We start from the raw sequence: 27978 nt of genomic DNA on the forward strand, positions 1-27978 counted from the left end.
ACTTCAGTCCAATCAAAAATTGCTTGTAATTGTTATTAATCTCTGGATCTTTTCAACTTTTGAGTTTAATCCATTTTGTTGAAACGAATAGCTTTTTCCAAATTTTACGAACTTAGTTTTTTTAAGCGTGATAGTGCGTTTCATTTGTGTCAGAAATTCTAAACTAATATTTATTTATTACTGTTGTTGTTGATGTTTGTTCTTGCAGATAGTGCCAGTAACCTCTCTCGTGCATTAAATTATTATGAACTTTTGTTGAAATATTTAAATAATAACGTTGGTCCCAATGCTCCAAAAATTTGACATCCATGAATTATTAGGAATAAATAAGTTTTTATCATGACATAATTAATCATTGTTTGCTTTATAATGTTAAGATCTTTACCCTAATTCGATAATTTTTTCTTAGTATTGTTTTTGTTTTATATTTTGATACCAAAAGTATTGTTTATATTTCTGCACCTATTTTTCTTTACAAAATGAGTGAGTTATCGTTATTAAAATTTATTTGTAAGGATTCAATGTGCAGGAACGTGATTCCTGTAGGTCCGTCAGAAATTAGTGTTGTATGTTGGGAATGTGGCATAAAATATGATCAGAATTTTTTGCAAGATGCTGTACCTGTCTATAATTATGACGAAATAAAGATGACATTTTTTCGAAGATGTATTGCTCATTTTTTACCAAAGCGAGGAGCAGACCTAGTTAAAGTAAATGGCCTCTCGAATTATTATTGTAAGTTATTGTCTCCTTTCTTGACAAATTATGGGATGGACCAAGCTACAGGTCAAGTTAAACTTCTGATTGAAATGAACAAAGGTGATATATTGGATTGTAGCATATTCAAAGATCGTGCGTTTCTGATACATCCTGATCAACTATCAATCACAGGATTTGGTCGCGATATTTCTGGAAGTATGAACTACCTATCTGCAACTCTGAATATTATTAAAGAATCAAATGATGGGGAAGAGCGTTTAGTACCAATATATACAGATGGGGATGGTCACTGTCTTGTTCATGCAATATCCAGGGCACTGCTAGGAAGGGAACTATTCTGGCATCCATTAAGATGTTGTTTAAAGAAGCATTTCGAAAATAATTTGAATAATTACCAGGTAATTAAAGCTCTCAATGCAAGAGCTAAAATTTATCCTTTTTGTCTTTTTTTTTATTGTTAAATGCAAAATATCTCTGTGTTTTTAAAATTACATCTGGACTGGCTTTTTTATGCCAGAAATTAGTGTTTAATTGATTTATTAAAAAGAAAAAACCAGCTGTAATGTAGAGTTGTAAACTACTTCTGATATAAAAAAGTTAAAGAATAGACTAGGGCATTATGAAGTACTGCAACATATGTTTACTTATAAAAAGAAATTCATTCTCAAAAGAGTTACAGAATGGCAGGTAATCATAAGATATAAAATCTATTTTTCAAAGCAGCAAGATTTTTTTTTTAATTAAGAGATAACACCATCAATGAATGTTTTTTTTTTTTTTCAAAAGTAATTTGCATCTATGCAATATCTTATTTTTGTAATCTAGCTTCATTTTTTTATTATATATTTTATTGGCAGTAAACCTTTTTCAACTATCAAACTTCATAGAATAATAAAATATAAAGTTTGCCCCAAAAATTATAAAATTAAAACAATTAAAAGAGGCAAAAACTAGAAATCCCTGAAAAATTTTTTGGTTATGACTGATATAAACTCAAATTCTAAACTTTGTTTCGTAAAGCACAATATTTTACCCTAAAGGTTGAAAAAGAGGAGCTAAATTCATGGTTTTAAGGAAGTTTTAAAGAAAATTAGGGAAAGGGCTTTGAGAGAAAAACTTTTTTCCTGAGGATGAGAGTAATTTGAAAAGGGAATGCTGAGTTTGTGTAAATGACATACTTGAGTTAAAGTGAGTAAAAATGAAAGGAGAGAGTCAAGAAATCTTTATCTGGAAAAGACCCTTAAAATATAATTTTATGGAAAATGCAAGGAAAATTATGATTTCAGAAAGAGAACTGTCTTTCGATAGTGAGTTTTTTTTCTTCCTCTGGATAAAATATATTTTCCAAAAAAATAAATAAAAATGCTCTCAATATGTTGATGCATGTTTAAAAAAAATAAAAGATAAAAACTTCCATTATTTTTTCTGAATAAAATCCTGCATTGCTTGGACTATACTGTATGCATACTTTGAAGTTTATCCTCTTATGATTCTTTGCAGAGTAGGGAAAGTTTTGTATATTTTGTCGATTTTAATTTTGTGAAATTTTGCCAAAAGGCTTGGAGAGCTTATTTCATAGCATTTCATAAATGATGTCACAGATTTTGCAATGTTTTTGACCCCTTCCTCTATGTTACAAACTGTCTCCCTTTATTATACTCCTTCTCACATGTCATGCTACATTGCATAGACATGTTCTGACATCGGGCCACCGAGTTGCAATTTGCACTTTTTCCCCTTTTAGGGTGAGCCTCATTGGAATTTCAGGCATCCAGTTGTCGGCGACTGTTTGTTGGCTTGTTTGTGTGTTTCTCGGTTTAGTTGTAAAATTTTTCCTTTTTGGCTCATTTATAACTAAAGATCTGGCTGTGGTTTTCAGTAGAGTAGAAACAATTTTCTGGCAAAAATAAGCTTGCGGTATTTAAACCAAGATGTTCCTTGCAAAGATTCATTCACACATCAACCAAGCAAAGAATGCTGTAAGCCAATGCTTAAACTTTCCAATTTTTTTCTTACCTGGCACTTCAATTCAGGGAGCTAGTAATGTCACTCCACCGATGCCTAAGTTTCTTTTTCACACCAAGTGACTTCTAATTTTTGTTCCTCAACTTGTACATCCAAAATCAGCTTGAAAAGGGGGTACAAGCTTCTCCACATATGCCGATTACTCATTGAATGTCTACTAAATCCTGCGACTGATCATCTGATGGATATCCATAGATTTCTCTTGGTAAACTGGTGAAATTTTAAGGCTCAAGCAGCGATCCACTTTGTCCATACTTTGATCCTTCTTCTAACCAATAGATGGTGCATTTCTCTTGCTTGTTAACTATCTGCTGGGCACTCATCACTCCTGCATGTTTAAATGACCATTGTGAGCGTGTCAATAATTACTATTATTTGTGTTCTTGAAAAAATAATTTGCTGGTTCAAATGGTTTATTTGAACCAAATGTCTCACTTCTGGTTACCCCCTTGTAACTAACAGCTTCACAAATATCCTGTCTCACCTCTAAGGACATCAGTCATAAATGACCCCTTGATTGAGTGTCTGAAGGAAATGACCTACTTTGCTAAAATTTTTTGGCAATTTTTTTCATCACCATCCACTTTTAATGCATTTTTATTGGTACCACTTTCCTCCAATGCCAAAAAGAAATCTAATATGGCAATTTTATTGTACTCAAAGTTTAGTTGTATTATGGCAATTTTTTAAAAATGTAAGCTATACATTTCATTAATAAAAAGAATTACTGATCTATATTAAAGCTTTACAACATCAGGCGACAAATTTGTTAAAGCTCTTTACAGAGTTTCATAAAAATAAAGAAGTACAGACACACAAAACATTTAGCAGACTAAACACCTATTTCATAAATAAGAAGAACAGATGCATATAAAATTTTTCCCATGAGCTTGAGTGAATTGTTAAAAGTAATTTCTGTCTCAAAAATGACATTTTATGAACCTAGTATGAATGAATTAGATTTTAATTGTGACTATTTCTAACCTACTGTTTTCTTTTAATTATTCTTTTTTGTATCCAATAATTTAAATTTTTCATATTTTTAGGAGCTATTTAAAGATTTTGTAGAACCAGAAGATTGGCGAGCAATCATTGAAGAAAGTGATCCAGAGTTCAAACCACCCGAGGGAGAGCTGCATGGATTGCGGAATGTCCATATCTTTGGACTGGCTAATGTTTTAAAAAGGCCAATCATCCTCTTAGACTCATTGGAGTGTATGAAAAAGTGTGGTGATTACTCAGGTTTGTTTATAGTATAGTAAAAAATGTTATATTTTAATTATAAAAATCGGCAAGGTGCGATAGTTTAATATAATTTTTAAAATTGCATTTAGTATTTTTTTTTTTTTTTTTTTGTGAAATTTGATGTTGATGACCAAGTAAAATTCAATGCAAACTTTCTATCTTAAAACTTTTTGACAGAGAATTTAGTTTTAGAGCTTTGTCAAAAGTTTATGGAGATGATGTAGAGTACAGACACTGTACTTATTTAAATTCTGATAACTGGTAATAATTTGATTTTTCAATAACTCAAAGAAATACCTATAGAATGTATCAGTTTTAATGATGAAGACTTTTCTATTTGCTCAAAGTCCAATGATTTTATTGTGTTTTTTCTTTCTAACTCTCATGCCTCATATGTAATTTTTTTTTTAATAATTTAACTGGAAAAATTAGATTGATGTTACTAAAACATCTCCTAATCAAAGCTTCTTATCAATATTAAAAAATTTACATTTTGTAAAAATTTCTGGACAAAACAAATTGTTCTGTTGTCATACATTTAACAGTTAATGATAACTGTTTGTTAACAAATGTTTTTAATGAATGGCATTATAAGGGTTTCAAAATTGTATCAATATGAAGTTTGGAAAATATTTATCCTGAAAATTTCCTATGCCATGGAAGGGTATCTTTATAACATTCGTTTTATTTGCAGATACAAAATATTTTAAAAATATTTTCTAATAATTAATAAATTTTTTAGCTCTTTTTCTGCCTGGATTTATTCCACCTGAAGATTGTAGGGGTAAAGATAATACCTTAAACAAGCCTATCTGTATTGCTTGGAGCAGCTTTAGTCACAATCATTATATTCCTCTAGTTGGAGTTCAGAAAAGTTAGTTATATTTTTATAAATTGATTTGTAAGTGTTATCAATCCTTAATTCTGTTTAAGTACTATTTAGACATATGACTCTGCTAAGTTCTTTATTTAGTGCAAGAATTTAGAATGTTTAGTTAGTATCATAATTGAACCATGTTTGCAGAAAATTCTCAGAGCCTAATATTTCCCCAGAACATAGTTTTTTTTTAGGTTTAAAATTCTTCCAACCATTAAAGTGTTTTTTTTTTTTAAGTTGCAATAAATTTGTCAAAATATTTTTAATAGTTTAGTTTTTATAGTGTTAAATTTTTTTTAATTGAAATCAATATGCAGTGAAATAGTAATAATTTATAGTGTAGAAGAGAGGGCAGTTATTTTGTGGGAAAAAATATTAAGACTACCAGACTGCCTCTCCTTATAGAGCACCCCACGGGCAAATATTGGTCGAACCTTGAAGACCCAGAACGGTTTCCTCCAAAGAGTAGTTGTAATAAAAGACCAACTAAATATCACTTGGAAGACAGCAGACCTTATTAGATCACTGTGCCCTATCGAAAAACCTATGTCAAGATGTTTCCAAGAGAGACACAAATGACCAAGTCTTAAAATCTATCAATCGCCCTAGAGACTGTGCACTTACTGTACCCGGAGCACGAATGGCTACATATATTCACAGGCGGTTCAAGATTGGCTGATGGCACTAATGCAGGAGCCGGAGTTTCCTGCAACCTTTTTTCATTTTACACCCCGATCGGTTCGTCTGGAACAGCCTTCGATACAGAAGTATCGGCAATAAGCGTTTGCTCTATCCAGGCCCGGACTGGGATCTAAAATGGGCCCGAGCATTTTAGAGATATCGGCCCTCTACTTCACATATACGCGAAGCGTACGCGGCTCCTAATGTACCATTTTTAGGCATTTTTACTTATAAATTCTCATGAGCGTAAGTTAATTTATCAAAGTAAGAAAGTAGAAAAAAATTGCTTAATAATCCTTTATAGAATATATTTCAGTTTAAAATACATGGTTCTTATGAGGAAACATAAGTTGATAAAATCAAAAAGGTGAAAGATGGAGTATAAATAAAAATATTTATTATACTACACATACATGAATGATTTATATAACAAAAAAATTAAAATAGATTTAATGCTTCTTCAAAAGTCATTAAATTAAAATTTAATTTAACTTTTGAAGAGGCTCACTATTTTCTGCCTCTTTATGGATTATGGCGTCGCTATCTAATTTCATTAATAGATCTTGTTCTATTGCCATTGCCATGAGAGTATTCAAATTATCTGAAGATAAAGTACTCCTCATTCGATTTTTAATTACTTTCAATGTGGAGAATGATCTTTCACAAGCCACCTGACTTTTTGACAATGTTAGTAAAAATTTTAATGCTAGACTAATTAAATTGTAAGAATTGGTCAATAAATTGAATGTCATCTTGTAGCAACAAATAACACAATTTTTGCACGCACTGCGTGTCTCACATTTCAGACTTACTTCTTCTGTTTCCAAACCAAAGTCGTTATTATCTTCATTTGAATGATCTTTTGTGATTATTTTATAATCTTCTAATTCTGAATTTTTCAGTTTTTCCCAATGTAAAGTTAAATTTCTTAGTTCAATCCCCCAAATTTTCACCTATAGCTGTTTCGTCAAATTTTAGCAAGAGTTTGTTTAACTCATTTAGTTCGCCAGATTGAAGCTTGTTAAAATGTTTTTCAGGGAAACGTTTCAGATCTTGATGGGAAAAATCGGCATAAAACTTTCCATTTGCCGGAAATCGGCGTTCCATTGACGCTACAACTGTGCTGAAAATAATGTTATGGACGTATATCTTAAATGCAGTGGGTTCATCATCAAAAACTGCTTCATTCGACGCTGTCTCACCCGGCATCAATTTTCTTTTCTTCTATCTTCTTCATGGAAACTTTGCTTGAATTTCAGTTTCTTTAAGTTCCTTATTTGCGCAAATAATGAAATCATCTGTAACTTTTTGTACACCTTCAAAATCTCTCACTATTTTTTTTTAGTTCTGAACACGTTTGTGATACCATTCCAAAAGCTTTTAAGATGTCTAAACCATAGGTTTGCAAATATTGAGAAAGCGGTCTAGTTAATTCAAATATTGTTGAGAATATTTTGGCGATGATTACTGTTTCATATTTGCAAAATGATTCTAAAAATATTTTTCCTTTTGCACGGATATCTGGCGTGAAATTTGAATTTTGTTGTATAGTTTCTAAACTTGTAATCAATGTGACATAGACCACCAACGCGTTTCTCCAATTGTTGCGAACCTTTTTTTATTTCCGTGCTCGTTACTTTGTTCCCAGATGTTCATACGTTGGTATGATTCACGGAAAAATACTGCGACGCTGTTTAGTAGGCAGAAAAACGATGCGCTTTCAATTAGTGCCTTCGTGGTATCTCCTAAACCTAAATTTAAGACATGTGCATAACACCAAACATGAATTTGACCAGGGGACTCTTTGGAAAGCCATGAAGAAAATCCTTTATATTCACCTTGCATATTTGCAGCCCCGTCAGTTGAATTACCGATGCACTTTGTTATATCTATATTACAAGACTTTAAAACTGAATCCACTAAAGAAAACACATTCTGTCCGGTTGAAGATTTACACTCTACAACAGCGAGAAGTCTTTCATATGCAAGATATTTCATATAATTTTTAAATAGAAACTTATATCTTATTTGGCATCATTGGAGAGAATTTTCGAAAAAGAAATAACTTTTACTTAAAATATTTTTTAATATCTCCTACTATTTTCAAGATAATAGATAAGAAAAAATACATATTAAATAGATTTTGAGATATTCACTAAAAAAAATGTCTTTTACCTTCATTAAAACACATTTGCGCTTTTCTTCCCATGTTTTATAAAAATTTAAGCGATTTTGATAATTTAGGTGAATTATTTTTGATAAAAATGATAAATTGAAGTAAATAATCAGAATTTTTTCTTATCTATTATCTTGAGAACAGTAAGAGATATAAAAAAAATTTCAAGTAAAAGTTACTTTTTTCCGAAAACCCTCTCCAATGATGCCAAATAAGATATAGGTTTCCATTTAAAAAATCAAAACTGTATTCAAATTCCGGTATTTCCGGCCACTTCCGGGAATTAACAACATCACTATTGAATTTCTTGGTGTCGATTTAGTTATTTAGATTTTTTATTTCAAATTGATTATTTGCTCCATTCTCGAAAAAAAATGGGTTGCACGCATGATCTGAATCACTCTGTATATTAAAACAATATTATTACTACATATATCATATATATATGTTATTTAATATTATTATTATTTGCGCAATATTATTTGAAATTCATGCAATGAATAAACAAATTTTTTTGGGCTACTGGCTCGGTCCAACCGGCCCACCGGGCAATTGCCCGGTTTGCCTACTGGCCAGTCCGGGCCTGGCTCTATCACAACTTCAGAATCACCTTGAGAAATTCAATAACGTAGTCATCCTCTCTGACTCCAAAGCCACACTCCAAGCTATTGCTTCCTCCGAAACCCCCACATCTGCCGACATTTTACATTGTTGTCAAGCCCTTCACAGGCTTGACCAACACAACAAAAATGTTGCCATGCAATGGGTACCAGCGCACTGTGGACTTCAAGGTAATGAAACTGCAGATTTCTTGGCCAAAAAAGCCACCAAGGTTCTGCAAATATCTCTTAAGCCAGTTCCTTTCTACACCGCAAAAAGGCTAATAAAAATCTCTCTTCGAACAACATTTGCGGCAAAACTCCAAGAGGCAAATAAAGATAAGGACTGACTGGAAGGAATTAAAGATATTCCGTCATGGCCAAGAGAAAAATCTGTGGCCATTTTTTGCATTGCCACTGACCATGACTGTTTATCAAAGCACCTGTACAGAATCAAAATCTTTTCAAGCCCCTTTTGTCCATTATGTAACCTGCAAGAAGAAATTGACGCTAACCATCTGAGACTGTTGCCCTGCACTTCCTCCTGGGCCCTTGTGGGAACGTTATTGGCGGGCGAGATACATTATTAAAGACCTATAGACTCTTTCCTTTTGTAGCTCTTGTTTCCGTTTTTAGTTCTTTCTTTGTATTGTTCTCAGCTACAAATTTGTCTTTCATGTCTGCCATTGGAAATTTTAAAAAAAGTAATAATTTATTAAACTAAATTTAAGGTCCCACTTATAAACTAAAGGACAACTAATAAATAAGCAAATTTATTAATTTATTTGTGTGACATCTAACATAACAGAAAATATTCTTTTTCTTTCTAGACAGTAAGCTTGTAGCGTATCTACCACTACAAAATTACAACTACAATTCACTAGTATATAAGACATGTTAACTCGACTCTATGTCGGGGTACCTTTTCATAGATGACGGTTGACATGGTCTGTAACTCCACCCCCCACATTGGTGACCTTCGGACGTGATGTGAACACGCCAACCTTGGCAAAAAAAAAAAAAACGCCCACTTTGATCTGTATACGCCTACATCGGCAGTAACGCCTACTTCGTTGGATGGTCCACATTGAACAGTTGACGTGCTACTTGTGACTGCATCATTATCCACCTCCTCACGCAGTTGCTACTCAGTCTCATCTCGATCACACACAACGTTGGCTTGCATACACTCGACTGCTAACGGCAACACAGGAGCGACTACAACCGTGAAGTTAATACACCTCTCACTCAAAAAAAAAAAATACGGTGATCTTAATACAGCTCTCCCGGCTTCGCACAAAAACAGCAATGAATCAACTAGTGGCATCCATTCATCGAATTCTATCATAGCTATAATTCTGGTGGGGGAGTACTGTAGCGTATCTACCACTACAAAATTACAACTACAATTCACTAGTATATAAGACATGTTAACTCGACTCTATGTCGGGGTACCTTTTCATAGATGACGGTTGACATGGTCTGTAACTCCACCCCCCACAAGCTGATATAGCATAAGGAATGAAAAATTATGTTGAAATAGACTAAAAATGTATATATGATTTTGTTAATGCAGTATTTTTTAAAAATCTGACCAAAAATTTTTCAGGGCTGTCTGAATTTCTCTCAAACCTTGTTTGCACAATCAGGCACATTCTGCTGCCCTGAATTTAACATCTGATTAAGTGCTAAAAGTCTTAAACATAATAATTATTTTTGACTGCTCTATCAAATTACTTCATGTATAAAAAATTTCATTGAATATTTTTTACAGCATGCTTGTCTTTCTACTACATAGTTGAAAGGTTTCGTGAATGTTTTTTTTAAACATTTTCTGATGTCAACAGCTTTCTTTTAAATGTCTGAATGATTAACATTTATAAAGTGTTTCAAATTTCTTTATTTTAGGACCCCTTCCTGTACTGCCACGATCTCTGATACCAAAAGTATGGGGAATGCCTCAAACTGAATTTGAAAATTATATAGAGTTAGATAACAAAGGGAATTGTGTAATTGCTGGTGACAGAATTTTATCCGAAAATTACATTCAACGTTTAGTTAAAGCTATGGAAACACTCTTTTTGGAAAAGAAAGGGGTTCATCCCTTGTTAGTTGCTGATGCTAAGTTATATATTTGCTCTGAACCTGGTTTGTATATTTATGAATAGATTATTACAGTTTGTTAAAACCTAAGTCTGTTTCTATTGATCAAAATAATATTTTCAATTTACATTATGTTCTATTATTTATGGTCTACTTATATTAATTAAGGTTAGGGTTATCATAGAATGGAAGTTTTATCTTTAGGCATGTTCTACCAAAGAATATTTTTAGGTTAATAGCAAATAGTTCATATCAACAAATTGCTGTATATTATGTTTATAGAATAATTCTGTTACATTCTATGTTATGTTTTATGCTGGTTCAATATTAATTATTTTATGTAATACTATTACAATTCATTGAAAAATTAATATTAATCATGCTGCAATGCTTCTTAAGTTTAATTAGAAAAAAGGGTGATCAAAAAGTGAAAGAAAGTGTTGATGATAATTATGATAGATGCAACGTTGAAAAAATGCATACGTGGTGTGCTTTTATTCATTTAGTTTTTTAAAAGCATAATTGTTTGTTCAAATTTTTTTGATTGTGTGTTATTTATTTCAATCTAAAATCTTTTTAATTCCAATACCTTATTATTGAATTTTTTTAAAGGGGACTTTGTTTTAAAGATTTTAATAGTTGATTGAAATTCTTAAGACTTTACACTAGAACAAATTTCAAATTGGTTTAATTTAGTAGCAAGTCTGGTCTGCAGAGCCATTTATATAAGATTGCATGCCAATGTTTTGTGGTTGGGGAATGTCAGCATACAGGGAGCTGAGCCTACTAGTGATTTTACATATGATGAGAAAGCATCATCGTAGACTTGGTTATTATAATTGTTCTTTTTTTATGTTAAGTAATTGTGTTGTAGCAAAATACTCACCTGACATGATAGAAAAGAAAAAAATAAATCCTTTAATTTCATGTAAAAATAAGTAATGTTATTTTTATTTTAGTTTGATAATGAATATTTAATACTAAAATTACGTTTATTTTAGAAATACTAAACAAATTATATATTTTTTATTTTTGAAAAATTAAATTATTTTTGCAAAAACTGCTCTGTTTAATAAATTTTTTGATTGTAAAACCTAGAATTAATTTTAAAAATTAATGTAAAAGAGATGCTAAAAGAAATTTCAAGATTTGAGGCCACAGAATCAATTTAAAGGTTAATTTTCTCAATTTGTGCCTGGAATATTTTCCTAAAAGTTTAAAGTGCAGTAAGTGAGGAAGAAGGTGGATAATTACACTGATTTTTACAAAATATTTTTTTGCAATGCTGTGTTATTAAACTTTTAATTTCTGCTTCTATTCCTTGCAATGACGTGTACAAATTTACTTTTATTGTTTTCATGAAAAACAATTTTAAATGTTTTTTTTTTGACAGCATATTTAAATGTCAAAGTTGAAACCATGATAGAACACACCAAGATTGCTGCAGAAAGAGGCTATTTATATCAATGTCTGTATTGTAAAGCAATGTGTAAATTTCAGCCTACTCCTTCTCTATTTTGTTCTGGAAGTGTAATTCATAGTTTACTTTTTGAAACATATACAAATTTTGATGCTGATACTTCCTATAAAGTACCTGGTACTGGTAAGTTTTTCTTTATTCCACAAATAATTTATTTTTTATAATTTTAGTTTATGAAAGAAAAAGGTTTACAATTTGTATTAATATATTTTTTATTTTGGTATGCTTAGATATTGATAATGTTTCTATTACATTTTTTTTATTGACTCTTGACAAGTTAATTTTAGAAACTCCATTTTGATCAAAATAATTGATGGAAGTTTGATGACTGAATTTACTAGTCATAATTTTTTAATCAATAATTTTTTTGAATTTTTTCTTGTCGCAAATTGTAAGTTATGAGAAAAAAAACACTATATTAGCACAATTTGTTGTTTTAGAATTTAAAATAATGTAAAAGAACATCTTCAATAGTTTAGTTAGTTGTTTTTTATTTTGCACTTTCATTTAAATTATACATTTCATAACATAAATGATTTTTTGGCTTAATTTATTTAGTTTTACAATTTCTTAGTTACTTAAAGTCTCAATCGGTTTAACTTTCCAAGCATTAACCCCTAGAAAATATTGCGCTTAAAAAAATGCCAGGACTAATGTTCAGAGGGTTAATAAATCTCTATATATATATAATTACAGTTATTATTTAAAATTTGTTTAAAATAACATAATCTTCTACACTTCTATTAATTATTATCTTTTAGTAGTCAGATCATAATTTATAGATGTGAAGAGTTATGTTGTATAAAGATGAAATAGTGTGCAAAGTGTGTGGTTTTTTATTTATATATATTTTTTGTCGAGATTTTTATTTACTCTAAACAGATAGTAGGATTACACTTTTTTTTTTTTAATATTTTAAATCAAGTTGAAGTAAAACTAATAATCACCTCGGAAATTAGAATTGAATTTTATGTTCTATTTTTATTTGTTTTTCTTTATTTCATTATTGTCTAATGTATTCAAATTAAAATATAAGAAAAAATATTAGCTTTGGTTTGAAATTTAAAAATTATTCTGAATTGGTTGTAAATGATTTTTCTTATAATTCTGGGCTTCATTAGACTTTGATTGGAGTTCAATTCCTAATTTCTTTTTATAGTTTTATATTTTATGCCTTAACTTTTTCCTGAATCAGGGTAAAATTATTTGCAAGTAAAGTTTGTCTTTTTTATGATTCAATTTTTTTTTTGTCTGTTTTTTATATTTACAAAACCAAATCCAACAAGCAATCTCAGATTTTTAAATTGTATCCATTATGGCACCTAATTTTTGTTCGTAATTTGTTTTTCTCAGTCTCATTATTTTTTAATAATATGTTCCAACTTATTTTCTTCTGGTTTAGATCACAGTTGTAAATATGACCCAGTGAAAAATGAATTTTATCCAGATGTTACTGTGATGAGCTTGCCTAAATGTACAGTGTGTAATAGGTAATATTCTTAAATTTTTAACTTTTTGTTTGTTTAAAGTCTTACTATACTAACTCTCTTAATCAAAGTGAAATTAAAAATCAAAATAACTTGGATTCTTATTTGAAGTAAAACCAAAGATCAACTTAGTTTCTATATGTCATTCATTTGCATTACCTTGTATTTATTTGTTATTCTTCGTAATCTCGCATTATGTGTAAATTAAATTGGAGGAGACATTGGATTGTTGAGGAAATCCATTCACAGTGGAATAATTAGAAAAATTGGTGGCTTTAGATTTTGATTGTAATGTGGGTTTTTGATAAGGGGATAAGAAATTCTATTTATGTAATTTAATTATCAGATACTGCTGCTTCATAATAATGTGTATTTATATATATATATATATATATATATATATATATATATATATATATATATATATATATATATATATATATATATATATATATATATATATATATATATATATATATTCACACTAATCTTGTTGTGTTTATTTTAACTCTGCAAATGACTGTGAGGTAAAATTTATTAGGTATTATATATAAGTGCATAAACTGAAGTTCTCCTTAGAATGACCGTAGCGGTCAAAAAAATTGCTAGGGTTCACACCAGCAATGAAGACTTAGTGGTCTAATAGGACCACCTACTAGATATTCCTTTAATGGTCCAAAAACTTAATATAGTAGACAAACTTGAGAAAAAAAAATCAACCTTTATGTTTTCATAATTCGTGTTATGACACACATCAAAAATTATTAATTTACACCTATTGTACCTTAAAACTGATTAGGTTTATTACCTTATGATGATTTATTGAAGATTAGTTTTTATTAAAATTAAGTGAAAAAAAAGCTAGAATAATATTAGTAAATAGATTCAACATGGAGATTAAAATACTGAATCCAAATAAATGAGGAAAACAGAGAAAGTAAGAACTAACACAATATTATATTAAAAATTAATTATTTGAAAATTATATAAACTTTAACTCTAACAATTCTAAAACAGCAAAAATACTATTTTATTGATGAACAATTATACTGTCAGTATATGAATGCAAAGCACAGCACAACATACAAATTTGAATTTTCAACATTTAAATTTAAAGTTTTTTGTTTTAGGCACTTTCAGTTATTTTATTTGAAAAACACACATGAATTCAATAACAGGCATGTAAAAATAAAAATTAGTATCACAATTTTTTTTAAATTACGCCAAATTCTGCATATATAAATCTTTTTTTTATTAAAAAAAATATCTATAATCTATAAAATCTATAGATCTATAATCTATTAAAAAAAATCTGTTTTTCGTTACTATTTTGTAAATTACAAACTTATTTCAAAGTGACAAATTGTCTTCCATATGTACGAATTTAGCAACATTTGTAGCACATTTGGCGAAAATTGTCACCCTGTTGCAATAGTGGTGGGAACCCTAAAAATCGCTGTAAAGATTTAAGAATTTATTATTTTGAAATAATATACTCTTTCTAATGTCTATTTTATCTATATTTTGTATTTTATCTATATTATTTATATTTTATCTATATTTATCTTTATTCTTTATTTTATTATCTCAATGCTTCTGGTTAAATCGACGCTGCATACGTGTTTCTTTTCCCTCCTGAGGCGATCTGCTTTTGTTTGCTAATCCCTGAATCTGCTTAGGAACAGCAAATTTGATCAATTTTCCTTTTGAGAGTACTGTTAAATTTTACTTAAAATACAGGCCTGTGTTTTATTGAAAAGAAACTTATAATGATTGATGAACTGCTTTTGCAGTGTAAAACATAGCTAATTTACTCAGTGAAAGCAAATAAGCCTGATAAATTTAAGTTAAAACTCTGTCAGTCTTTCAATTTTGAGACCAAATTTCTTTTGAATAATTTTATGCATCTGGGAAAGTATGAAGACTGGGACAGAAGTATGCAGCTTGGTAAACATGTCATAATGAAATTAATAGATTCATTTCTAAGGGAATTGTCCTAATATCTGAAATAGTTATATAACTATTTTATTATTATATTATTCTTCATGAAAATAGTTTTTTTTTATAGGATATGAAATACTTTTAAGAAATTCGGTGGAATTTTATAATTTAAAAAATAACTCATTTTAAATTTTTATAATGATATTTAAATTGAAAATGAAAACTTATTCCTGTTTTCTTATTGCAAGCAAACTGATTGCTATGGTCGTTCTAGCTAAGTGAAAATGTCATTTGTTCTAGTGTTAATTATTTCATAGGTGGGGCCACTAGAATCTATTCATTCTTAAAGTATCAATGCTTGATAATGTAGATCACACAGGATTCAACTGAATGGTGTCTCGCTTTTGATACTGCTTGTTATATTGCTAATGCAATCGTGTGCATATAAGATACAGCAAGTACCCCCGATCAAATTCTTCTGGTGCTCACTCACAAATTTATACCTTGGGCATCTAATTTATCAGTGGTGCAATCTATGGAATGCAGAGGGAAATTACAGTTTATTGGAATTGCAAATTATCTCCTGTAGCATTGTCATTTTTCTTTCTTTTTATATCATAGAATTATCAGAACCCCCAAAAAATATTCAGAATGCTATTTTGTTTTATTATTTAAGCATTACTTTCCCACAAAGATTTTAATGTTACTTTAATCTACATTTCTTGCGAGAATATACTTTCTGAAATTTTTTTATTCATTGCATTATTTTCTTTTCAGTTCAAATGTTCAAAGGCTTAAACCTAATGATACAATAGTTGGATTGCCGGGAGATCAAAGTTACACCAACACTAGTTCATCAGTATCTAGTCAGGAAAATAAATCACTCGTGGATAAAATATTGAAATCACAAACTGTTTCTAGTCAAGAAAATAGATTGTTTTTAAATACAATGCTGAATTCAGGAACTAATCCAGACAGTGAATTGCTAAAAAGAGAACCGAAAAATGACTCTGCAGCCAATAAATATTCCGAATTGTATGTATTTTTTTTTTTTTTCAATTTTAAATCTTCTGTCTTATTTGTAAATGCATGATAAAACTCTAATTTTTTACATACCTAAAAACACAAACAGAAAGAGATGTTCTGAATTGTATGATCATAATAGAGGTATGATCCTAGCACTAAACTTCTTCAGTATAGATTAAAAAAAAAAAAAAAATGGCCAAATGGTGGACATTTTTGAAATTTTTAATTTTTTTGTTCTTATGTATTATTTATGTGAAGATTTTTTTTTTTTGTTAACAAATTTTAGATGTTGAAATACCATTTAACAGCATAGACTCACCGAAAATGAAGGATTTGCTTTGTTAGTTTAGAAGAAATATTGTTTTAAAACTTTTAGAACTTCTTATGATTTTCTTAAAAATTTAAGGGAATAAAATAAAATGGTTAATAATTGTTGGTAGTTATTTTAATATTCTACATTTGCATACATTTAGATTTTTAAAATTTAATTTAATTTTTATTTAAAATGACAAAACCTGCTTTGTTAGAAGCTAAAAAAAAACTAAGATATTTATTGAGAATCTGAAAACAGGCAATCGTACATTACTAAATTGTCTTTGAAAAATTGCAGATTCCAGAATTATATCAGAATAATTTTCCCGGAAGAAATAAATTAAAACTCTAGAATAATATTAGCTATATAACTCTATTTTAATTTTGTATATTTTACATGTTTCAAAATATACTGCCAAGGCCAAGTATAATAAATATTCGTCATAAATGTATTTGTTAAAATTAAATAAAGATGATTGACTGAGATAATCTGGTTGGTAGAGTGTTGGACTGAGACTCGTGAGAATAGCAGTTCGAATCTAGCTGGCCGAAGATTCCCCGTGTAGTAAATGATGACTGATGCACATTATATCTGTCAGGTCACAAAGTCCTCCATGTTCCTATAACAAACTAGACCTCTAGGGGTACTGAATTGGAGAGTATCGTTTTCTGGTTCAGGTCAAAATTACGATCTGTGAATGAATGGATGAGAGTTTATAAAGCACTTTTCTTCCCTAACCTTATGTAGTGTCATTTGAGTTAGGCTCAGTATTGTCAATTCCAGGTCTTGCTTTATTAACCTCCATTTTGAAACAATCAATTTTAAAAATTAACCAATCAGTTCTTTGTCTTTGAAACATGCTTTTGAGATTATAAAGTGCTTTTGATTGAATTGCCATACTGGAAAATGTGTTGAATTATTTGATAACTGTGTTTTTATTTCCTCTCTGAGTTGTAGCATTTGTTTCCACGATAGACACATGTTCCTACTTTTTAAAATACAGTACAGAACCTGTTATCCGGAAACCAAAAAACTGGAACGAAATTCGATAAATTTTCCCGCCAATTTTAAAAAAAGAAAATTTTTTTTTCCTCATAAGATTTTAGGATTTTTCTTTCTTTTTTGAAAGATGTTTACCTTACCATCATTTTGAAAATAATCATTAGTGTATTACTCCATCGTTTTTTCTTCTTTTTAAGATTATTTCCAAAAAAAAAAAATTTTTATTAGTTGGGTTTAACAGTAAAAAAAACGGCTTTTTGTAGAGATTCAGAAAACTAGAAAATCAGTTATCCGGAATAGCGATGGTCCCGATTGTTCCGGATAATCGGTTCCCTACTGTACTTCTTTTTACTATTTTTAAAACCTCTAAAATATTTAATATGTAATGACCCATACTTTGTAAGTATTTTTAGCTGGAGAATGGGATCATCCAGGGCTCGAAAAAACTCAGAAATTTACCCGTCCCAGAGGACGGCTAGTCCAACAATGTACCCGTCCTCCTTTGAAACTAACCTGTAGCTTCTAAATAAATAAAAATACAATTTTCTCTTATTTATTACAAACATTTATATATTGCACGATGAATTAGTAGTTACTAGGATTACAAACGCTGGAGTTACAATATACAGTAATAAAAGAAATAGTAGGTTACCAATAGTAACCTAGTATTTCTTTTATGAAATAATTTAAATGACAAAGGTCAATTTATCCGAGGGTACTACGTTTTTTAAATGAATCAAATATGACGTTTGCCAGTTCCACTATCAAGCCAATGATTTACAGAGGTTTTGGCACAGAAATCTGAAAGGGGTTTTCCATTTAGGTAGATGTTCATAATTGCATTTAACGCTTCCTGTTTAAGACCAGTACGTAATGTGTTTTTTTTTTTGTAAGTTCATTGCTGAAAAACCCCTTTCAACCGCAGCAGTACTCCCAGACAGAGAAATATCAATTCCACCATGCGCAGTATGCTGCTGTATTTCTAGATTAGAGGGTCATTTTAGAAGTGAGGCACTAGACTCTTGTAAGATAATAAAAATAGAAAATGTATCACGAACATTAACGGGAAAATGGCAGTCCGTGCGGACATCTGATTCGAAAAATTCGTTGTACGCCGGGAATTTTTGACTGCCGAGGAGGGCGATTTTTCGAGCCTTGGGATCACAAATTTGATTTTATTGGTCGTATCTGATGATGAATAAAAAGTGTTAAAAGAAGAAAAAAAAGCCTAAATTTTATATTATACAACAAATCAGCTGTGAAATGCCATTTTAAATAATTGGTTTAAAATAATTGATATTGTTTATTAAATAGGTTGGTCTTAGATCTCGAATGGAAAGGAAAAACTGCTCAGTATTCAATATCTCCATCAAACTTCAAAGAGCTTGGCAGTTCAATACAAGATTGTATATCAATTTTGGCAAAAAATATTGCTGCTCAATATTTTCCAAGTAAGTATATTCTGATTTATTTAATAAATGTTAAAAAGAAGAAAAAATTATTGTTTCCTAGTTGTTGAATTGTAATAGAACAAAAACAAGTCCAGAATAAGAAAAAATTGCCAGCAAATGGTTTCTTTTTTTTTTTTTAACCAATTCGGGAAAGTCTTAATATGACTAACCTGACCTTCCTTTCTCTAGCATCGCCTCCCTCTGTCAAAAGACGTGATCTGAAATAGGTTATTTTTTAGGTTTTTTCATGCTTTCTCACGAACAACCGTATAAAAAATGTAAATTCAAAACAGGAATATAAATTAAGAAAAATTAATCACTTAATATAATTAAGTTAAACATGTAAATAGCATTAAAAATGTGATTAATTATACAATCTCTTTGCAAAGAATTTTTCTTGTAGTCTGTGTACAGTTATTTTGCTCAGTTTTAGAAATTTCTTCAATTTGATTTTCATTGTTTACACCTGTATAGCTTATGTGGTGCAATATAACTTCTGTGAGTTTCGAATTAGGCAATCCTTACATCGAAAATGGCAGAAATTTTGTTATAAAAAAAGAAAAAACAAAATTTGCAATTTTTTTTCCAAAGTCCAGTATTGGTTTTTATTGTAGGTGACAACAAATTTGAGTTTTATATGTTTAACTTTATTTGAATCAACAAATATAAAAGTAAACACAAGCTATTAAAAAACAATACCACAAGTTTTGGTTTTATCAATTTCAATTCATTATTATTATGTTTTTAAAGAAAAATATTTGTAAAGCAAATACATTTATCGTTGCAAAAAATATACTTAAGAAAAATAGTAATTCTAGATTATGCATATTAAATTCTTTTTAAAATCTGTGTTGTAAAAATTGTGTTAAAAACTATTTATATTTTCTTCAGGTGAATCTCAAAATGTTGAATTTGATATGTATGTTAGTGATATGATCTACAATCAAGTTAGTAAATTACCAGCTGATGCATTGAAGTCACCAGTAACTTCGGAAAAAAATGAGAAAGAGGTAGGTGATTTTTTTTTAATAGTTGTTGTTATAAGTTATATCAGAATAATTACATGTGTTAATTATGTGTGTAAAAGAAAATTAACATAATATCTATCTATATCCATCTATCTATCTCTATATATATATAATTTATTTTTATTAAGGAAAAATTATTTGTGAAATATGTTTATTTTTATTGATAATTTGTATTAATAGTTTTATTTTTATTAAACAATTATTGAACCTAAAGATAATTGACAATCAAAGATAGTTTAAATTCTGAAATTATCAATTTATTGCAAGAAACTTTTTTTGGCAAAGAATTGTTAATTAAATTTAAATCCAGGCTAACAAATGAGTGAATATATATATCTCAGCAAACAAAAGTTCTTAGTATGATGGAACTTTTTTATCTATAGATGATTTTAGAATTCCCTTTAGTTTCATTTCTAATAGTGGAGTGTTTATTTATCTGAAGTTTTTTATAACAAGATTTTCAAACAAGCTATCTCCTTGTCTTTTCTGTTTTTTTTTTTTTTTTTTTTTTTTTTTTTTTTTTTTTTTTTAAGAAAACTTTTTCATCAAATATTTTGGTAAAGTTTTCAAGACAATTTAAAGTGCCAAAGATTTTTTTTAAAATTGTTTTTTCTTCTTCTAAATCTGGTGTTCTTAAGTTCCTAAAATCTTACTGAGCGCCTTGTACCGTACTTTTTATTTATTTTTAATATCATATATGCTTGATTATAAAATTTTTTAAATGTTTTATGTTATTTCACTTTTCTTAACACTATTTTTTTGTTTTTTTTTGTGAGGGTTTACTTTTTGCATTGCTTGTACATATTTTTCATATTCTCTTCCTTATTTACTCAAAATCCAGGTAAAAAATATCAAGGAATGGCAATGCATATTTCATTTCCATGTTTTAATTTTCAATATTGAAAATATAAATTTTTATAACTGAATAAATTAGATACTTTGTATGAACTTATGAAAATGAGTTTTGCATTATTATAATGTATTCCAAAAAATTCATTTTGTGTGCTCCAAACACTGTTTTTTCCACTTTCAATTATAAAATTTTATGTAAAGAAAAGCTTTTTATGAAAGCATATGTTTTTCTGTTAAATTTGGAATTTTTGGGAAGATACTAGTTCATAGTTCCAATCATGCCTTATATTTATGCAATAATATTTATTTTGCTTATTCTATTGCATTTATTAAAAAAAAATTTAAAAACATGCAAGTTCTTCCATAAATTAATAATTCATTGGTGTATAACATTTAATTATTTATTATAATTTAATGTATTACATTAAATGTAATTTTTATATTAACTTAATGTGCAAAAATTTAAGATACTTTACATTCTTATAATTTTTTTTTATTAACCTTGTTTTATTCATATTAGCATTTACTTAATCTATATTACTATTGATTTTGTGCTATTTCTATGGTTTTTCTGTGTAACCCAAGAACTTTTAAAACTACACTAAAGTTTCTTTTTTATTATGAAATCTTTATTTTACAGTACATTTTTTTTTTTAAATTTAGGGGCAACCCTTTATTTATGTATGGATAAACTTTTTTTTTCCCTGGTCAGTAATTAAATTTAAAGCAATCCTAAAAATATTGTTGCTTATGTCAACTGATAGTTCATGTTTTCAGTGAATTATGTAATTTTCATTTTACTGTTTAGAGAACTAAAACATTAAAAATATTAAGCACAGAATAAATTTTCTGAATAAAAGTATGAAATAAAGTTGTTAAATTGCCATTAGAATTATATAGTCTGTAACTTTTTAAGTATAATTTATTTTAAAATTTCATGTTTTTCACAATTTGTTTGTAACTCCATTGCCTGGTTTAGATATAAGTCTTAGACATATTCATAAAAGAATAATGATTTTTTTATAAAAAATTTGTGGTTAAAATTACAAGACATATGTAAACCTACATATGTCTATATACACCTACATATGTATGCTACATAGTTTAATACTTTTTATAATAACTGGACAGATATTATAATAGATATATAGATAATAAAATAAAAATATTTTCCTGTATAAAGAGTTATTTGTATTTTATATGCAACAAGGAAATTTTAAGTCATTAAACTGAGATACTTATAGTTAGACTAATTAATGACCTTAACTAAGTACTTATTTAATATTTGTAACGACGCAACTTTTTTTCATCTTAATACCAGTATCAAACACTCTTTGATCATTAACTATTGATTATTCTCAATGATTAAGCATGGTGTACTACAAAATTTTACATATAATTTCTTCGAACCATCCAAAAATGATAAATTAATTGATCTTTATTTAATTTGTCACAAATCCCCATAACATGAATATGGTGTGTAAGAGCATGTGAAATTTTTGATTTTATGCTTAGAAATTAAAATATTTGATAATCATAGTAATATTTTTATTTTATTTAGATTATGACCGAAGAGTCCTCATCTGGGTATGTCGATACAGTTGTTTCTGAACCACAATTTGTAAAAGTTGTGACCTCAAAAGGACAGCAAGTAGGAAAAAAAAAATTTATGGCAATATTTGAAAGAATAGTTTAAATTTTGATATTAAAGGAAATTACTTTTTTTCCTTATTGTAGAATTTATTTTTAAATAAAAATGAGGGTGAGACACTCAGTGATCTGATTATTGTTCGGTTCATCCTAAATGTTCTAAAATATACATATTTCTCTAATATTTGTGAAATATATATTCAGTATTAACTACTGGCTATGTAGACTTCATTTCTAATTACCTGATGCCAGGTAACTAAACTCGGTCAATTACAATGCAAATCTAGTGCTGGTTGATTTTCATTTATGACAGACACAACTACATTAAGATCCATAGAAAAATTAAAACTATTTATGAAAATAATACTAGTTTTAAAACCTCCAATAGTTTATCTGTTTCTAAAAGATTTTGACAGAAATTACTTGTTCAGACTTAATTGGTTTTAATGTTGTGCAAAGTTTTAACACAGATTAATTAGAAATGAAAATGTAATAGAATACATTACAAACAGCATTAACTCATTAGGAGAGAAAAATCATAACCTTTTTAAAACTCTTATATCTTTTTATAAACTGATATAAAAATTAAATTAAAAAGTGATAATAAAATAAAATTAAAAAGTAGTAATAAACAGGTATTATTAATATCACAGCTTTGACCTATGTATAGAAAAATGTTGTTTCATGCATCTTCAACTTAGTTGCTTTTTTAATTAAACTTAAAGGAAAAAGTTTTTCTATCACTAAGGGTTGTTTTTGCGCAAAGAAAAAGTTTTTTTGAACGCTATCTGTGCTTGTAAATCAGGTATTAACATCAAAATATTTTATATCATTTATAAATATTTATTAATTCGGCAGATTTCATTAGGAAGGAACACAGACTCGGGAAAAAGTGCAAACCTTTTTTATTTTTTCTCAATAATAAACTGATTTGGGAACATTTTATTATATTTCCAATACAAACAATTTAAATCTTTTGTTGAAACCTAGCTTGTATAAAAATTAGCTGTTGATACCCTTTAATTATTTTTTCTGTAATTTATTACTTGTTGGCTCAATAAGTTTAATTTTCAAATGATCAGGCTAGTGTTCTGATTGTTGGGTTAACCACGAAAAACTTTCGAGTATCATTGATATTAATTATAAAATATTTATAATCTAAACATTTTATGCATTTATTTTGGTCAACTTGTATTTTATGGATTTTACCATGTTAGTTTGTAATATTTTGGTAATTTCTGAGCCAGTTTTACATAATTTATGTTGACAACCATATATATATATATATATATATTTTAAGTATTTGTGTTTAAATTTTTTTTTTCTTGCTAAATTTAGGGAAATCTTACTTTACACAAAGATGGAATTTCATATTTCCAATTACAAGAATGGATAGTTACGGAATTTAAGATTCCTGCAAAAAATCAAAAAATAAAATGGGGCTTCCCACCAAAAGAACTTGAACTTCCTAATGATGTTTATACGCAAAACCTACCACTGAAGCATGGAGATCGGTTGATAGTAGAAAATGTCAGTCTTAGTGTTTCAGAAAAGAAAAATTATTTGAATTGTAAGTTGTTGTATTTTACTTTTAATTTTTATAGTTCTCTTACATTCTTATCTCTTATTCGGGGCTAAGTTAAGGGTTATCTGCAGATAAAAAATTTCCAGGTAAGGTTTACATAGTAATTTTTGTACACCAAGTATGGAAACATGGATTATACAATCAAAGTGATGTCGCTCGCTATACAGCATAAAAATAGCTTCAATTGGATTATGCTAATCATATAACTTTGCAAGAAGGAAATCAAGGTCTACAATTTGCTAATGCACAGATGTATATTAAATTGTAAAATGCTTCTATGATTTGGCGAAAGTATAGTGCCTGGTTGTATAATATAATTTTAAATATTTATAATTACAGAGTTATCCCTCAGAGTAAAAAAAAAAGGCAGAGGGCTTCCATTCTGAAAAGGACATTTTGAGTTTGAAAAGGCACTCACTTGATCCCGTAAAAATTTATTAAAATGTGTAATATTATGTAAGAACTAAATTTCACACTCGTCAATTTTTAAATTACTCTTTCATACTATTTTATGTGTTTATTTCAGCAATTAATTCTCTCTCTTTATGAAAATAGGAGAAAAATTTGTAGTTAATAAAAATAATTAAAAGCAAGGTAAAATTCAATCCTGTGCATTTTTTCTTCAAAAAAGTAAACTAAAAAAAAAACATTAATAAACAACTTGAAAGCTTTTTTCTATAATTTAAACTGAAAATCATGAGAAAATAAACATTTAAAGGTGCATTTTTTTAAAAAAAATATTCATTTAAAAAATAGTTTTAAAATTTAAAATCACTTTTAAAATTCATTAATATCTACCTTCCAAAAAAAGATACTTATAAAAATTTAACCATTTGAGAATAATCCTAACAAAGTAAATATTTGTAATAGTAATTAGAAGTAAATTTATGAATACACATAATTTTACCAGTGTGTAATTGTTATTTAGTCAGTGAATTATTTTTTTCAAAATGACTTATAAATAAAAAGGCAGTGTTTTTAAGGGATGGTGGCTTATTTTTACAAAAAGGGCACATTTCCTTGGATCAAAGGGCAAGCAGGGTGGGCTGCCTTTAAAAATATGCTTAGGGAAAACACTGATAATTACTGAGTAGTTAAGTGAAAAAGTTTCCGAAATAATTAATCTCTATTAGATAAAATAATTCTATGCATAAGCTTGTTGTTGAGAATAAATAAATGAATTTTTGACCTCTAAAATCTAAGAAAATAGCAGTAGCTAAGAATGTATGGATTCAATAGCTTAGTTGGGTGAACAGTGAAAGGTTTGGGTTTTTAATGTTACATTTACTTTTTTGATTCTGGTTTTATACATTTGCCAATGTGTAAAGACCTTATTGCCAGTATGAAATTTATTTTAATGCATGCACCAATGTTGGAAAATAATATTGGTTGTATTATAAAAGTTTTAATTTTCAAAAAATATTAAAGAAATGATTTTGAATGAAAAAAAAAAGAGTAAATATTCATATGTTGCAAAAAAATAAGTTTAAAGTAGATTAGAAAGATTTTTAGCTCATGGGAAAAGACGTCAAAGTAGACCCTCGTTAAGATGAAACAACTGTGTTGAGATTGACCTAAGCATTCTGGTTAAGAACTGGAGAGTCGTCGCCAAATTTAGAGGCCAAGGCCATTGAGATGACCTGGAGAAGGCTATGACCCACTCAGGGCCATTGAGCTACTGAAAAAGATTAGATAGTATTACTTAAAACTTATTATATAAAACTTTTCGAATGAAAATTGAGAAAAAACTAACACATTTGTAAAAATATAAAAAAAGACTATAGTTAATAAGTAAAAATAACTTCGTTTAGTTTTATTTGTAATTTTTTTTCCTTCTTTCTACTAGTTTTTTTTATTTTTGCAACTGTCTTAGTTCATATCACCATGTAATTGAATTCTTTTGTTGTATTTTGTAACAGTAGATTTGTAAAGGGATAAAGCATTGAAAGGAAAAGAAAAATTACTATGCCCATTCAAACAATATTATGTTAGTACATTTAAACTGAGTGTTTAAAATAAAGTTTATGTATTTAAAATGCCAGTTATGAAATTTTTTCTAATATGAAATGTATTGTCTGTTTATATTTAAAAATTTTTTTCCAATTATTTTCTAGCTGCACCTCATAATAGCACATTTGACTATCAAAATCTCGCCGATTCTACACAAAAGTTTTCATCTGACATAATGTGGAGAGTTTATGTACACGAACCTGATTTATTCAAAAAAGGAGGTTCCATGTTTAAGACAGCAGCTGATAAACATATTTTATGTGATAAAGACCACATCACCCTACCCTGCTTTCCTACTAAAGTATGTTAAATCATTTTGCAGTTTTATAAAAAATAGGTTTTAGTTTTATGTATGCAAGCAGTTAGATAATAATATGGGAAGTTAATCAGAAAAAAATTAATTAGGAAATTTTTATTTAACAGCATTATAGTTACGTATACCAAAAAATTACTTTTCAATATTTTTAATGAGTATTTAAATATAATAGTGTAGCCCTTCACTATATTGCTAATTGTTGGAGGACAACAAAAAAGTTTGAAACAAGGAGAAGGATGCTACTTCATATTTTTCATATTTTCCATCAAATTCATATTTTTGTTTTACATGTTTCTGTTTCTCTTGTTTTTGTTTGATCATATTTTCAAGCAGCAATAATTGGAACAGAAGCTGACTCAGTTGGCAAAAAAATCAGTATAATTGGGCAACTGTATAAGATAGGTATGGCAAAACTTTTTTGATAACCCTTGAATAATAAAGTACTCTGTTGTTTCCCTTTTTCCTTTCTTATTTCTTTTAGCAATTTAAATTTTTTGATAGAATGATAACCTTTTTTGCTTATTCTAGACATGTTTAAAAACATATCCTACACCTAACTAACTTTTTAGGAAATTAGTATGCGTAATCTAGTATGTGCTTAAAAAAGCTTTAAAAAAACTGCTAACTTTTCAATACTTATTTATTATTTTTTTTTACAGAGATTTTGTTACAATGCTTCTACTGAAAGTCTGGAACTTTGTGTGAAAGCCTTAGGACACTTTCAAATATGTGGTGATATTGATGACAGAATTGAGTGTGTCCGGAGAGGACAGTTTGTTCCAGGTTTCAAAAGATGTCCTCAAATGGGTGGACCATCTAAAGAAACTGTCGTGGCCCGGCCATTCCGTAAACCTATTACCTCTTCACCAGAAGAAGATCGACCGTATTTTCGAAAAGGACCTGGATTTTCTGTGCTTTCAAAACCATCTGAGAAAATGGATTTCTCTTAATATTTATTATTATTATTAGTATTTAGAGTCACCTGCAAAATATAATGTGTATAAACATCATATGTATATAGGGAGTAATTTTCTTTGATTTATTTTTGTTATTTGTGGATAAATTTGTACAAATAAAATATTTTTGTCAGAAGAATGCATTTTGTAAGATATTTTCATATTTTGTGAGGTAAAATATTATTAAATTCTTGATCTAGTGTTTATACATTTTAATTATGGTCCCATGTTTTCTTCTTTTTTATGTATTTATTTACATGAATTAAAAGAAAAAAAACCTTACCCTGGTTTGACAGAGTGTTCTAAATGCTTCCCAATTAAAAACATGGTTCATATACCTAAGGAAAAACTCAGGAGGATTTAAATTAGCTTAAAAACCCAAGGAAAAGTGGTGACAAAATAAATAAAAGGAATTTCCTTGATAAAAAGCTATGAATAAAAGAGTTATAATCTTA

The 27978-nt window shown here is 28.5% G+C and overlaps 1 protein-coding gene and 1 long non-coding RNA gene across 2 annotated transcripts; both read left to right on the top strand.

Moving 5' to 3' along the window:
* On the top strand, window positions 1-27662 carry LOC107443427 (deubiquitinating protein VCPIP1). Its single transcript, XM_087165796.1, has 13 exons — window positions 1-1118; window positions 3792-3987; window positions 4733-4864; window positions 10232-10471; window positions 11820-12029; window positions 13309-13396; window positions 16112-16369; window positions 18990-19126; window positions 20018-20136; window positions 22568-22657; window positions 23995-24226; window positions 26356-26552; window positions 27227-27662. Exons 1-13 carry the CDS (start codon window positions 480-482, stop codon window positions 27515-27517), a joined length of 2829 nt encoding a protein of 942 aa, XP_087021922.1. The 5' UTR covers window positions 1-479; the 3' UTR covers window positions 27518-27662.
* Window positions 9295-9626, top strand: LOC147808013 (uncharacterized). The gene is made up of 2 exons (XR_015434614.1): window positions 9295-9423; window positions 9465-9626. It is a non-coding gene; the product is annotated as an uncharacterized LOC147808013 (long non-coding RNA).
* Window positions 27663-27978: the final 316 nt, after the last annotated feature.

This window comes from Parasteatoda tepidariorum, chromosome 6 (genome assembly GCF_982258835.1).
Source record: "Parasteatoda tepidariorum strain Cologne lab strain chromosome 6, Ptep-v5.0, whole genome shotgun sequence".
NCBI lineage: Eukaryota > Metazoa > Arthropoda > Arachnida > Araneae > Theridiidae > Parasteatoda > Parasteatoda tepidariorum.